This window comes from Megalobrama amblycephala, linkage group LG8 (genome assembly GCF_018812025.1).
Source record: "Megalobrama amblycephala isolate DHTTF-2021 linkage group LG8, ASM1881202v1, whole genome shotgun sequence".
Lineage (NCBI taxonomy): Eukaryota > Metazoa > Chordata > Actinopteri > Cypriniformes > Xenocyprididae > Megalobrama > Megalobrama amblycephala.
This window is the reverse complement of record NC_063051.1, coordinates 10,490,160-10,505,920: the sequence shown is the minus strand read 5'-3', so window position 1 is coordinate 10,505,920 and position 15,761 is coordinate 10,490,160. Positions and strand designations below refer to the sequence as shown.

The window sequence follows — 15,761 nt, the reverse complement described above, 5'->3', positions numbered from 1 at the left end:
GCAAGTGTTTACAAAGCAAACGTGTAAAGACTAAGTCAAACGGCCTTTACAAAAAAAGGTAAAACAACGAAGTCGGATGATTTTGAAGTTGGAGGAGAAAATCTCACACGTGACCTTTCCAACGTGATTACGTAATGCGTGGCGCATCGCAGTGCAAGACGAGCATTTGTGGTTAAAAAGTATATCATTTTAAAAAAAATTTTAGAAAATGGCCGATGGTTTCTCTAGATAAGACCCTTATTCCTCGTCTGGGATCATGTAGAGCTCTTTGAAGCTGCACTGAAACTGACATTTGGACCTTCAACCCGTTGAACCCCAGTGAAGTTCACTATATGGAGAAAAATCCTGGAATGTTTTCATCAAAAACCTTCATTTCTTTTTGACTGAAGAAACACATGCACATCATGGATGACATTGGGGTGAGTAAATTATCAGGAAATTTTAATTCTGAAGTGAACTAATCCTTGAAGGACATTTTTATTTACTTTTTAGTACCTTGAGTCAGCACTTGATGGCGTCCTGAAACAAAACCACCTGAGAACCACTTCTATAAGCAAAGCGTTTTAGGGAATTATTTAGTTTGATGTGTAATTTCTTTCTTTACCATGAAGTTTTTATCCTTTTTAACCATTTAAGATGTGTCAAATACGGGATTAGTACAATAAATGTCATCATGTAGTTCAAAAACACAAATCTTTTTAGCAGGAATGTAATTTAGCACAGTAATAAACCAGCAAAGACGTCTGTTTTCTGCGAATCATTTTAAAAGTGCGATTTGTACCCGCAAGGTCGGTGTCAGTGATGGCTTTAAAACTGATTAATGCTTCCGTAAACTTCTATAGTGACAAATGCAGAAATATACATCCAAATACAAACCTTTGTTATTATCCTCAATGCTGATTCCTGGGGATTCTAGTGGAAAACATCACATTATAAGCTAAAATAATGTGCTCCCTCAACACCTGGCCTGGGTAACTCATATTTGATTACAAAATATAAGAACCAGCCTTAAAACAAATGTTCACTGGAATATACACTAACAAAAAGCTAGGTAAGCTGTAAACGGCTACATTCAGAATGAATGCATTCTAAGAGAACTATCGAGCACATGATGTTACACAGTTAAATTATAGTTAAATCTAAATCTAGTCTACAACTTGGACACAAACGTTACTAAACAAACCTACAAACAAATCTTACGTAGAAAAGCACCTCAGTTCAATAATATATATATATATATAGTAAAAATAGCTGGAAACACATGACATATTTGTATGCAGTGTGATTCTGGTTTCTACATATATTTGATCTAATGACTTAAAACTCCTTATGTAATATTAATGCAGAATATTACATCTATTACTGTCCTTTTGTGGTTGTAGAAAGAGTTGATTGACATTCCAGGTTGGAGACCAGTCGGCTTGTTTGGTTGAGTATGAGGTAGTGCTCCGGTTAGATTGTTACTGCTCCTCCTCGTCATCCTCTTCAGCATCCTCAGATGAGTCATGAGGTTTTTCCTTTTCCTGTTTGGAACAGAATCAAACATTTGGGGATAAAATGCATGGAAGCAAAGCTTCTCTTTTGCTGCATGTTATATTTGACATTTGCATTGAACCTCCATTTTAAATAGGTTTAGTAAGATAGTTTGACCTTTAAAATCATGCAGGATGGTGTCACTGCTGTGCAAGTTGAAATTCAAAATTTAAAGCGGCAGTTCACCCAGAAATAAAATGACTCATTTATTCTCATGCTGTTATGATATTCTTTTGTCCATGGATGTTGTGCAAATATTGATGCTGCAAAAATGCATGTGAAATATATTCAACAGGACCTTGTGCTTCTAATGCATTAGTCGAACGTTCACATCTGCGTACTTTCATAAAGTATTTTTCGGGTCATAGACACTATATGCCGCAAAAACATTTTTTAAAGTCACCATGAAATCAAAATGGACAATTCTTGTTTTTGTTTTTTTTATAGAATATTGCAGTATTTATTATAAATTATTTCTCTGTGAGCATCATTGTTTAACTGTCACCCACATTTTTGAGAATATACATGAAAATGCACTAGCCAATCTTAAATTATTATAATTCAAGAATGCTTTGGAGTACAGACCTAAGTTTGGTCTTGTTTTAAAGAAGATACCCAGCAGATTATTGCTGAAGAATTGCTTGAAAAAATTAAAGTATGAAAAAGTTATGGAAGTTTATATTTTCTGTAAATCAAATGTACTGTATTATATAAAATGTATTATATAAAATGTATATTTTATCAAGTATATTTTACTCTAAAATTGCTATCAAATGTCTAACCAAAAATTGAAGCTCCTATGAGATTTTGTTTAGGCGCTGTACCAAAAATAGCCACCAGGCGTAACCGACATTCAATTTAAATTTTTATGCATTCTCCAACAAAACAGTTGGGAACCGTGAGACTCAGACCTTTCCGACCATATGTGTTTTGCCAAGATTAGAAAAGGTTTTGACTATAAAGTAGCTAAAATAAATATTGTAATATGAAACCTGACACCACCCACTAGGGGAGGAGCTTGCTAAAAGAAATTAAAGTACTTTTTCCATGGTAACGCAAAATCCGATTTCAAAATGGTTTTCAGTTTGGATGCTTTCAAATGATATGAGTAAAAATATGTGATACGGAAAAAAGGCAATAAATAAAAAGAGCGCCAAGCGTCCCACCGGTGGGCCGGTGACACCAACCCGATCTCACGGCAATTCATACATATTTTGCGAGGTGGTTAATCCGTACAAATTCTTACGACCTCATTCATATGAGTTCCTACATTTTTTGCTAAATCGTACGTATTTTACGAGTAGCCAAATTCGTATGAATTCGTACGAATGACCTACCCTTAACCCCGCCCCTAAACCTACCCGTCACTGGGGTTTAGACGAATCGTATGAATTTGTACGAGTGAGGTCATACGAATTTGTAAGAATTAGCCACCTTGTAAAATACATACAAATTGGTCGTGAGATAGCGTTGGTGACACTTAAGGGGTTAAATTCATGTGCCTTGTAATCTTTAATAAAATGATCTTCCCTTCCCTCTTGCAGTGTCATCTATTCTGTTCTCTGATGATGTGTTTATTGGTGCGAGGGCGGGGCCACCTGTCACTCACATGAGATCATCCGATAGCAAACCATAACCATCCAATCAATTCCCCATAGTCAAATTCAAGCCCCGCCCTACATATGTTCTTGTTTGAGAAGCTGTTTCACTTGGATATACGTAGCAATAATAAAGAAAAGACTATCTCAACTTCTGTTTCATGCTGACTTTTAAAATGTCTACATTAGTGTTACACAGAAGAAAGAAATGAGTAAATAATGACAGAATATTCAACTATTTTTTTAAGATGTACCTCTTTCTTAGGCTTTCCCCTCGGTTTGGTGCCAGAAGCCGATGATTTCTATTGAACAGAAAATTAAATTCATAACAATTATTCAAGTGTCAAAAAATATGTTAGTTATATGCAATCATCCCTCCCAGGCCTAAACCACTGGATAAAACCAGGGTGCTTTTATTTATTTATTTATTTATTTCCAATGCATGTTCACAGGCCAATAGCAATGCATCACAAGTGCACCAGTAGAGGGAGCCTCTTTCTGCACATGACAACAGATGGAGGGGGCATTGAGTTCATTGAGGACTCTTGAGGAGGGAGCTGACCGTGCATTGCTCAGGGCTAAGTGGCTAACAGCAGGTCACCTGCATTTGGTCGGCGGATGAGCCGTCAATGAAAAACCTGCAAACACTCTTCAGAATTAATAATGCATATGTCTCTGTGTGTTTGCAAACCGGAGACAGCTGTGTTGTACTACTCTGCAATAGTGAGAAAAATAGTGTCTATATTTATATCTATACAAACGGTTATGCCATAATCACACAAAGAGACTTATTAATCATAGTGTGAGTTAATTAAAAAGAAGAATGCTTACTCTCTTGGATGGGCCTTTGTTTTTGCTACCTTTTGGCCGTCCTCTTGGTCTTTTTGCAGTCGGTGACCCGCTTGATTCCTGTAAAAAACAAAAAACAAACAAAAAAACATGTTTATTAAGAAGCTCCCCAAATACAAAAGACTACAATGTTACTAAATCTGAGGATGCATTATTAAAATTTGAGGTATTTATATAAACATACATGCAATTTTTTTCCTTTTCACTCAGAAAGTAAAGTGCTTTAATACTGACTAATCAAAAATAATTGATTATTAATAATGCAGTATTACTTTATATACCTGTGGATGCTTCCTTGGTCTTCCTCGTCCCCTTTTCTCCACTCCATCCTTGTCTTTGAGGGAGACAGTTTGTTTCTCTGAATCGCTCATGTTTCTATGCTGTTTAAAATACAAATTAAATTAATTAAACAGCTGATTCTATACATGGAAATTCAATTTGAGCTCATAGCCTAATGCTGATGACCTATTAATATGACTTAAATAGAGGTTGCATCGAATGCATTAGCTGATGTCACCCTGATAACCTGCTTTATAATCAGGTAAAACAGAAGCAATGCAATGACTGATGCAATGAGTTAAGTTTAAAGGGAAGATCATTGTTACGCATACAGCACTGAGGGTCTCTGGGATCCCAAACCTAAAAATGCACAATCACTCTCATAAAGTTTAATAATCACATTCACGTCTAAAACCCTTTGGTAAATAACTGTTGATGCACAGGCGAGGCGCTCAATAGGTTATGCAACGATAAATCTGTATGGAAGCCATATAGCGCGCGCTGCACTTGGAGACGGACGTGCAAATGAGCATTACAGCCCTCGTGCAACCATTTAAGACAGAACGAAACATTGACTTACATGCACTTACAGGAAAATAATGGTGTGGTGCGCGCGCTGTTCTGTTCGGTGGCCCCACCTCCCGCACGATGTCTGCTGATTGAATTAGAGCGCAAGCGACCGTCTACCAATAAACCACAGTCTAATTCCAAGGCAAATACACGTCTGCGGGTGGAAAACAGCGAAATTAACTCTGTCGGTTCCGATCGTATCGAGGGATACACGGAATAGATGCGATTAAAGCGAGTTCAGGAATAGCAGGCTGTCACTGGAATAAAAGGCCAATGGAAAAGCAGGATGAGCCGCAGGTTGATGGGAAGAGAGGCGGATCTCACGGGCCATATGCTGCATATAGTAGCTGGGACAGATTACTGGCGCCAACTACAAATGAACTTCAAGAAAAAAATAAAAAAGGCGAAAATATGTCTTCAAGCTTCTTTAAAAATGATAATATGAAAATAGCTTCAAATAAAATAAATAATATACAGGCATAAGAGATTAGATAGATAGATAGATAGATAGATAGATAGATAGATAGATAGATAGATAGATAGATAGATAGATAGATAGATAGATAGATAGATAGATAGATAGATAGATAGATAGCCTAAATCGTATACCTTCTTTATATAATATAATATAATACAGATAGCTTCACAATACATAAACAAATTATTAAATAGATATAGACAGATAGGTAGATAGATAGATAGATAGAGATACATAGATAGATAGACAGATTGATAGATAGATAGATAGATTGATTGATTGATAGATAGATAGATAGATAGATAGATAGATAGATAGATAGATTACAGAAAATAAATAGCCTAAATCGTATATATATAATATAATATAATATAATATAATATAATATAATATAATATAATACAGATAGCTTCGCAATACATAAACAAATAATTAAATAGATATAGACATATGATAGATAGATAGATAGATAGATAGATAGATAGATAGATAGATAGATAGATAGATAGATAGATAGATAGATAGATTACAGAAAATAAATAGCCTAAATCCTATACCTTCTTAATATAATATAATATAATATAATATAATATAATATAATACAAATCGCTTCACAATACATAAACAAATAATGAAATAGATAGATCCAATAAATAAATTATATTAAAACAACCCTTACAGAAAATGTTGGTTCCTTTCAGAAACTCGGCGCGTAATTGTGACGTCGCCAAATCACGTCATTGGGCTTGGAGACAGCAGGCTAGAAGAACCAAAACAATGAGATTTACATTATCTGTATGTATGCATTTCATATTGTCCTTTGTTTGAATGTTTTCTGGTATGAAAACAAAACGAACCTGATGAACTGAAATGCGTGATAGTCGCGTTTCTTGAGTGTTGAATCGCTGTCAGTGGCTTATGTCTTGTTTACATCGCAAACAACTCTTTAACGTTCAGCTTTATTAGGGTGAGTCAATGACATTTTTGAGAAAAAACACGTTAATTTACTGATTAATTTCAGAGACCTGTAAAATAGCGTTTAGTTGTGTGTATAATTTGGTTCATGTGACGCTCTTCAGGTATAAGCAGCTAGCATGCTAACTAACTGGGATTACAGCTTTAACAGACTGGGATTACAGTTTACACCATCAGATCTGGATCTTAAGCTTATAAACCATAACACATTTGGAGAAGTTCATTATTAATTTGACAAGCTGTTTTAACATGAAGTGTTCATTACATTTAGTGAAATAAACAGAATGTTGCATTTTGTAAAATATCAGAATGTATGTGTGTGTGTGTATATATAGGCTAATATATATATATATATAATTTCACTAAATGTAATGTACAATAACGTGTGTGTGTATATATATATATATATATATATTCTGCTTCTTTATGATCACTATAATTATTTTTGACACAGAATATTCAGCTGGCAAGGCAGCAAAAAAAAAAAAAAAAAAGAAACTTTTTCTGTTCATTTGTTGTTATTATAATTCTAGGGTTATTCTGTGAAATCACCCAGATTTTGGAAACATCCCTGGCAAAATTTTTTATTTTGTTAGTAGTGTTTTCTGAAGAAAGACAAACATTAATAGGCCTATTTATTAAAAGCCAAAATATTAAATGCCATAAATATTTACTGATTAATCCACTATTTTGTAGAGGGGGGTCAAATGACAATTTTCATCTGAAATTTTGAGATGGCAACATCATTATTTAATTTTTACATGGAGATTGGTAGGCCTTTTAGTAAAATCTGTTGTCTTTAGGAATCTTTGTTGCATTATATGCCTTTCTAAAGTCATTTACTCCCCACTGTAATTTGGTTTAAATTTTAGGTGGAAATTGTAATTTTGACCCCACTCTACAAAACAGTGGATTTCTCAGTAAATATTCATCCATGTCGTCATTTAATATTTTGTCTTTCATCACTATTTATGGTAGTCTTTCTTCAGAAAAAATATTAACAAAAGGGGAGGACCTCTGGTTGAGTTGACACAGAATGACCCTATAAAATATTATTATTTCTTTGTTTATTTATGTATTTTTCGCCAGAATAAATATAGCTAGACAGATCAGGTGGTATGCTGCATTGCCTATAAAAGTGTCCATTCATCAAAACCAGTTTTTACTTTCATTTAGTACTTGACGAGTGTTCATTTTGGACCTTGCCTCCAGGTATTACAGACTATAAAAAGACCTCACCACAGTTTCACAGAGCTAGCGCAGCCACAGCAGTGCTTTGAAGCCACACCACAAGCCACACATGCCCAGTTACATTGCCATATGACTTTGCCTTTATGGCAGAAGTCTGTAACATGCTCTCTGTTTTTCAGTACTGAACTGAGATGATCTGCTGGCCGGTCCACCTCCTCTAAAATAATGCATCATCAATAAAAATGGGAGGCAGCGGATCCAAAACTAAAGGAGTCTGGCCTTTTACCAGCTCTGGAGCTGGAGGAGAAGCTCCCGGTGAGGTCAGTGAACAGTGTTTAGCGCGTCTCCGAGGCTCCAAGAATGCGACACCATTTGTCTTCACAAGGAGAAGGTAAACATTGTGTTGTATAGAGTAGGGCTGGACGATTATGGCCTAAAACTGAACTAACTGAACATTTTACCTCGATTACGATTAATGAACGATTATTTTGTTTCTGTTTTTTTTTTTTTTTTTGCCCTCATAGTTCACTGACAAGGTTTGTAGGCTACTGTAAATATGCTTGACTATTATTATATTTTTTCCTATTGAAAGAGAGATCTGACATAGCTCACTATCAGCAGTTAGTCACTATCTGCTCGTTGTAAATCAGATAGCACAGTACCAGTGTGTAATGAGAGCAATTGCGTGTGAATTAGTCATACTGTCTCTCTATTAATTGTGAAGCTGTGGGTTGTTAATAGTTCCTTCAAAAGTAGAAAAATAAATGCTTTAATAAGTTGAGTTTCTAAGCTATTTTAGTGATAAATCACAGGACAGCGCTGACAACTAGTATCTGCGTTCCTCTCTGTGCGCGCGATCTTCACGTTTTGTGCAGCTACTGTTTGTATGAATGTTCATGCCACAATGCAGCTGCGCGAACGCGGTAGCTCGATATTATAATACACATCCGATCGTCTAATTGCTTGAATGTCCAAACCATAAAATAAATACAACTGACAAAGTTTAGGGAAGACGCAAGGCTCACCGCTCGCGCGCCATCACTAGGTGTTCACCTCCGTGTTTTGCTTTTATGCCACTGACTGGACGGGGCAGAGTCGTGCTATGTTTTTAAAGGGGAAGGATTAAAAAACCGAAATAACCGACATGGGAAAATTACGTCGGTTAGAGGTTCTGAATTTCGGTTTCGATTACTTTTCGATTAATCATCCAGCCCTAGTATAGAGTAATGTGAAGTCTTTAAAATTGTTCTAGAAAATGTGAGGACAACCTGTGATCCTCCAGGTCAATAACCTGCAAGTTCTGAACACCATTTAGTTTAGTCTTGTCAGTTGTTGATGTTTTGGGCCATGTTAGTCACTAACTGGGTGATTCTCATTATAATACCGTGTTCAAGTCATATTTCACTCCAAAATCAAGAGAAGAAACTTTTGAAGGAAATCTGAAAGAAAGTTGTAATGGGCGTTTTGTTTCCGACACATGCTGTAAGTGGTTGTAAGTGGTTGACCAATCAGAGCAGAGGAGGCTCTTGGAAAGGCTGAATAATCAAACTGTTTCAGACACTGTGAGAAAAGAGCTGATGCTGCAATGTATATTATGATAAAATTAAAGTGTTTTTTGACCTTGGATGCATGTAAACCTATTCTAGGAGACTCCAATACAACATTAGGAACCTTTAATTTTTCAGTAGGCTAGTTTGGGGGAAAGTGTACTCAATTGTATGGAAGCTTGTTTCTGCCACTAAATAAAAAAAGGTAATTGCCTTTTTATTTCACAATTCTGACTTTATTGATCTCACAATTGTGAGTTATAGTGCCAGAATTGCGAGATATAAACTCACAATTGTGAGAAATAAAATTTGAATTGTTAGTTTATATCCCGCAATTCTGACTTTATAAAACTCACCAATTTTGATGATAACTCACAGTTCTGAGTATAACTCGAAAATCTGACTTTATATCTCGCAATTCTGACTTTATATCTCGCAATTCTGACTTTATATCTCGCAATTCGGACTTTATAACTCACAATTCTGACTTTATAACTCGCAATTCTGACTTTATATCTTGCAATTCTGACTTTATATCTCGCAATTCTGACTTTATATCTCGCAATTCTGACTTTATAACTCGCAATTCTGACTTTATATCTTGCAATTCTGACTTTATAACTCGCAATTCTGACTTTGTAACTCACAATTCTGACAATAACTCACAATTCTGAGTATAACTCGCAAATCTGACTATATTGCGCAAATCTGACTATTTTGCGCAATTCTGACTTTATATCTTGCAATTCTGACTTTATATCTCGCAATTCTGACTTTATATCTCGCAATTCTGACTTTATAACTCGCAATTCTGACTTTATATCTTGCAATTCTGACTTTATAACTCACAATTCTGACTTTATAACTCGCAATTCTGACTTTATATCTTGCAATTCTGATTTTATAACTCGCAATTCTGACTTTGTAACTCACAATTCTGAGTATAACTCACAAATCTGACTATATTGCGCAAATCTGACTATTTTGCGCAATTCTGACTTTATATCTTGCAATTCTGACTTTATATCTCGCAATTCTGACTTTATATCTCGCAATTCTGACTTTATAACTCGCAATTCTGACTTTATATCTTGCAATTCTGACTTTATAACTCACAATTCTGACTTTATAACTCGCAATTCTGACTTTATATCTTGCAATTCTGATTTTATAACTCGCAATTCTGACTTTGTAACTCACAATTCTGACGATAACTCACAATTCTGAGTATAACTCGCAAATCTGACTATATTGCGCAAATCTGACTATATTGCGCAATTCTGACTTTATATCTCGCAATTCTGACTTTATAACTCGCAATTCTGACTTTATATCTCGCAATTCTGACGATAATTCAATTCTGAGTATAACTCGCAAATCTGACTTTATATCTTGCAATTCTGACGATAACTCACAATTCTGAGTATAACTCGCAATTCTGACTTTATATCTCGCAATTCTGACTTTATAACTCACAATTATAGTTATATTTATAACTCACTTTATAACTCACTTTATAACTCGCAAATCTGACTATATTGCGCAATTCTGACTTTATATCTCGCAATTCTGACTTTATATCTCGCAATTCTGACGATAACTCACAATTCTGAGTATAACTCGCAAATCTGACTATATTGCGCAATTCTGACTTTATATCTCGCAATTCTGACTTTATAACTCGCAATTCTGACTTTATAACTCGCAATTCTGACTTTATATCTCGCAATTCTGACGATAACTCACAATTCTGAGTATAACTCGCAAATCTGACTATATCTCGCAATTCTGACTTTATATCTCGCAATTCTGACGATAACTCACAATTCTGAGTATAACTCGCAAATCTGACTATATTGCGCAATTCTGACTTTATATTTCGCAATTCTGACTTTATAACTCGCAATTCTGACTTTATATCTCGCAATTCTGACGATAACTCACAATTCTGAGTATAACTCGCAAATCTGACTATATTGCGCAATTCTGACTTTATAACTCGCAATTCTGACGATAACTCACAATTCTGAGTATAACTCGCAAATCTGACTATATTGCGCAATTCTGACTTTATATCTCGCAATTCTAACTTTATATCTCGCAATTCTGACTTTGTAACTCGCAATTCTGACGATAACTCGCAAATCTGACTTTATATCTCGCAATCCTGACTATAACTTGCAATGGTTTATAACTCGCAATTCTGACTTTATAACTCGCAATCCTGACTATAACTTGCAATAGTTTATAACTCGCAATTCTGACTTTATATCTCGCAATTCTGACTTTATAACTCACAATTATAGTTATATTTATAACTCACTTTATAACTCACTTTATAACTCGCAAATCTGACTATATTGCGCAATTCTGACTTTATATCTCGCAATTCTGACTTTATATCTCACAATTCTGACTTTATATCTCGCAATTCTGACGATAACTCACAATTCTGAGTATAACTCGCAAATCTGACTAAATTGCGCAATTCTGACTTTATATCTCGCAATTCTGACTTTATAACTCGCAATTCTGACTTTATAACTCGCAATTCTGACTTTATATCTCGCAATTCTGACGATAACTCACAATTCTGAGTATAACTCGCAAATCTGACTATATTGCGCAATTCTGACTTTATATTTCGCAATTCTGACTTTATAACTCGCAATTCTGACTTTATATCTCGCAATTCTGACGATAACTCACAATTCTGAGTATAACTCGCAAATCTGACTATATTGCGCAATTCTGACTTTATATCTCGCAATTCTGACTTTATATCTCACAATTCTGACTTTATAACTCGCAATTCTGACGATAACTCACAATTCTGAGTATAACTCGCAAATCTGACTATATTGAGCAATTCTGACTTTATATCTCGCAATTCTGACTTTATATCTCGCTTTATAACTCGCAATTCTGACTTTATAACTCGCAATTCTGACTTTATATCTCGCAATTCTGACGATAACTCACAATTCTGAGTATAACTCGCAAATCTGACTATATTGCGCAATTCTGACTTTATATCTCGCAATTCTGACTTTATATCTCGCAATTCTGACGATAACTCACAATTCTGAGTATAACTCGCAAATCTGACTATATTGCGCAATCTGACTTTATATTTCGCAATTCTGACTTTATAACTCGCAATTCTGACTTTATATTCGCAATTCTGATGATAACTCACAATTCTGAGTTAATCGCAAATCTGACTATATTCGCAATTCTGACTTAATAACTCGCAATTCTGACGATAACTCACAATTCTGAGTATAACTCGCAAATCTGACTATATTGCGCAATTCTGACTTTATATCTCGCAATTCTAACTTTATATCTCGCAATTCTGACTTTGTAACTCGCAATTCTGACGATAACTCGCAAATCTGACTTTATATCTCGCAATCCTGACTATAACTTGCAATAGTTTATAACTCGCAATTCTGACTTTATAACTCGCAATCCTGACTATAACTTGCAATAGTTTATAACTCGCAATTCTGACTTTATATCTCGCAATTCTGACTTTATATCTCGCAATTCTGACTTTATAACTCACAATTATAGTTATATTTATAACTCACTTTATAACTCACTTTATAACTCACAAGTCTGACTATATTGCGCAATTCTGACTTTATATCTCGCAATTCTGACTTTATATCTCGCAATTCTGACTTTATATCTCGCAATTCTGACGATAACTCACAATTCTGAGTATAACTCGCAAATCTGACTATTGCGCAATTGCGCAATTCTGACTTTATAACTCGCAATTCTGACTTTATAACTCGCAATTCTGACTTTATATCTCGCAATTCTGACGATAACTCACAATTCTGAGTATAACTCGCAAATCTGACTATATTGCGCAATTCTGACTTTATATTTCGCAATTCTGACTTTATAACTCGCAATTCTGACTTTATAACTCGCAATTCTGACTTTATATCTTGCAATTCTGACGATAACTCACAATTCTGAGTATAACTCGCAAATCTGACTATATTGCGCAATTCTGACTTTATATCTCGCAATTCTGACTTTATATCTCACAATTCTGACTTTATAACTCGCAATTCTGACAATAACTCACAATTCTGAGTATAACTCGCAAATCTGACTATATTGAGCAATTCTGACTTTATATCTCGCAATTCTGACTTTATATCTCGCAATTCTGACTTTATAACTCGCAATTCTGACGATAACTCACAATTCTGAGTATAACTCGAAAATCTGACTATATTGCGCAATTCTGACTTTATATCTCGCAATTCTGACTTTATATCTCGCAATTCTGACTTTATATCTCGCAATTCTGACTTTGTAACTCGCAATTCTGACGATAACTCGCAAATCTGACTTTATATCTCGCAATCCTGACTATAACTTGCAATAGTTTATAACTCGCAATTCTGACTTTATAACTCGCAATCCTGACTATAACTTGCAATAGTTTATAACTCGCAATTCTGACTTTATATCTCGCAATCCTGACTATAACTTGCAATAGTTTATAACTCACAATTCTGACTTTATATCTCGCAATTCTGACTTTATAACTCGAAATTCTCACTTTATATCGCAATTCTGACTTTATCTCGCAATTCTGACTTTATATCTCGCAATCCTGACTATAACTTGCAATAGTTTATAACTCGCAATTCTGACTTTATATCTCGCAATCCTGACTATAACTTGCAATAGTTTATAACTCGCAATTCTGACTTTATATCTCGCAATCCTGACTATAACTTGCAATAGTTTATAACTCGCAATTCTGACTTTATAACTCGCAATTTTGACTTTATATCTCGCAATTCTGACTTTATAACTCGCAATTCTGACTTTATAACTCGCAATTTCTGACTATAACTTGCAATAGTTTATAACTCGCAATTCTGACTGTATCATACAATTCTGACTTTATATCACGCAAATCTGAAAGGCCTCGGGTCTCAAATCTTTTTAACTCGCAATAACTTACAATAGTTTATTACTCACAATTCTGAATTTTTTCTTGCATTTGTGTGATATAAATTCAGAATTGTGAGATATAAACTTGCCATTGTGGAAAAAAAGAGTCAGAATTATGAGATTAAAAACTCACAATTACCTTTTTTATTTTTTATTCAGTGGCAGAAACAAGCTTCCATACAATTGTCATAATGCCACAATCCTAAATAAATAAATATTAAATTTTAATAAATGAAGACTTCAAGTTTTGTGCAAATTTTATGTGTTATTGTGACATTCACCCAACTGCCCTTTGTGATTGCAGCTCCTTGTATTTTGATGAAGATGGAGATCTGGCTCATGAGTTTTATGAGGAGACTGTGGTGACCAAGAATGGCAGAAAGAAAGCCAAGCTGAAAAGGATTCAGAAAAACCTCATACCTCAGGTGAGAGACACTGATCCGGTCAGATACATGGACACATTAGTGCAAATAGACAGGATCAGCTCAATAAATCAATTATATATTTATATTGGTTATATATTATATATAAATACATTTAAACACAATAATTATTAATGATGCTAATTAAACTGTTAAATTAATATTAAAGATCCTTTGTTAGAAGCAACTTATTTAAATTACTTTAATTTACATCACAGCCTGGAAAACTAATCGGTGCCATAAGATATTTATAATTTATTGTAAAAAAAAAAAAAAAAAAATCTCTTGAAACATCTGTTCTTTCTCTTCTTTCTCCATTTCTTAAATCCCTCCCTGTTCTTGTACTATTCTAGACTGGGTATGAAACTTTGTATTACTAGCTCTTCTCATGTTATTATTGCCTCCTTAAGATGAATGGCTTGTTGTATTCTCATTTGTGAGTCGATTTAAGCATCTGCTAAATGAATAAATGTAAAATATATTTGGTCTGTTTTTCCAGAATAGAAGGATGTGTAACTGCTAAAAAATACATTTAGCCTCAAAGCTAAAAGACATTGACCACAAGACATTTGATTGTTTCTGGTCTCTTATCTAAACATCTAAGCTACCCTTTTATTTATTTATTCATTCTTGGTGTTTTATCTAAATATTTTGTTTAGCTTAAATCACATAATTTAATTTTATAGCTCAATATTTCATATTAAAAGCCTTTTTTCATATTTCATGCTTACAGGGAATCGTTCATTTGGATCACCCACGAATCCACGTGGACTTCCCTGTCATCCTGTGTGAAATATAAGCAAACAGACTCTTTAGGAAGTGACTCGGCTGTAGGAGCGCCACGGCCACCCTCGACTTCCTTCCACCTTTGCTGTTCCTCTGTCAGGACGCCACATGGCTCTCTGTTACGACAGGGAGGGCGTTTGCCCTTCAGCTGGCTTTGACCAAAAAGTTGAATCATATTTCCTGATTAGCATTCTGGTGTATAGACAGCAGACGTACGTCGCTCTGTCTTCTGTGATGTACAGTAAGGAACGCATGTGCAATGAGAGTGTGTAAGTAAGGAACAATGCAGGGATTGTACATAAATCACGTGTTTGTTATTGTGCGTGTTTATCATTCTATTGTATATTATGATATTCTGTTGTATCAAAGTCTGACTCTGTTTGTTTGTTGGGTTGCAAGCCACATCTGCACTTGTAATCGTTTATTGTACAGTAAATTATGAGTTAATATATTTGAATAAAATGGTTTAGCAGATTACATGGTGGTAATTATTCATGTAACTCAATGTAAATGTTTATAATATCATGAAATGCCAGGCACA

At 34.7% G+C, this 15,761-nt stretch overlaps 2 protein-coding genes across 9 annotated transcripts; one reads left to right on the top strand and one right to left on the bottom strand.

The window, feature by feature from the left end:
- Positions 1–506: 506 nt before the first annotated feature.
- Positions 507–6,069, bottom strand: hmga1b (high mobility group AT-hook 1b). Of its 7 annotated transcripts, XR_007186115.1 has the most exons (6): positions 4,840–5,249; positions 4,253–4,360; positions 3,963–4,040; positions 3,386–3,433; positions 1,355–1,523; positions 507–912 (listed from the first exon to the last, which is right to left on the bottom strand). XR_007186115.1 is itself a non-coding variant. In XM_048199188.1 (5 exons), exons 2-5 carry the CDS (start codon positions 4,349–4,351, stop codon positions 1,461–1,463), a joined length of 288 nt encoding a protein of 95 aa, XP_048055145.1. In that variant the 5' UTR covers positions 4,352–4,360; positions 5,987–6,069; the 3' UTR covers positions 507–1,460. The 7 variants fall into 7 exon arrangements, 6 of the variants coding, with proteins under 6 accessions (XP_048055145.1, XP_048055148.1, XP_048055142.1 ...); XM_048199188.1 differs by lacking the exon at positions 4,840–5,249 and adding an exon at positions 5,987–6,069 and having other exon boundaries at positions 507–1,523; XM_048199191.1 differs by lacking the exon at positions 4,840–5,249 and adding an exon at positions 5,987–6,055 and having other exon boundaries at positions 507–1,523; positions 4,262–4,360.
- Positions 5,987–15,697, top strand: tusc2a (tumor suppressor 2, mitochondrial calcium regulator a). 2 transcript variants are annotated; one of them, XM_048199184.1, is made up of 4 exons: positions 5,987–6,102; positions 7,653–7,864; positions 14,317–14,437; positions 15,168–15,697. In XM_048199184.1, exons 2-4 carry the CDS (start codon positions 7,716–7,718, stop codon positions 15,231–15,233), a joined length of 336 nt encoding a protein of 111 aa, XP_048055141.1. In that variant the 5' UTR covers positions 5,987–6,102; positions 7,653–7,715; the 3' UTR covers positions 15,234–15,697. The 2 variants fall into 2 exon arrangements, with proteins under 2 accessions (XP_048055141.1, XP_048055140.1); XM_048199183.1 differs by lacking the exon at positions 5,987–6,102 and adding an exon at positions 6,116–6,274.
- The last annotated feature ends 64 nt before the right edge of the window (positions 15,698–15,761 follow it).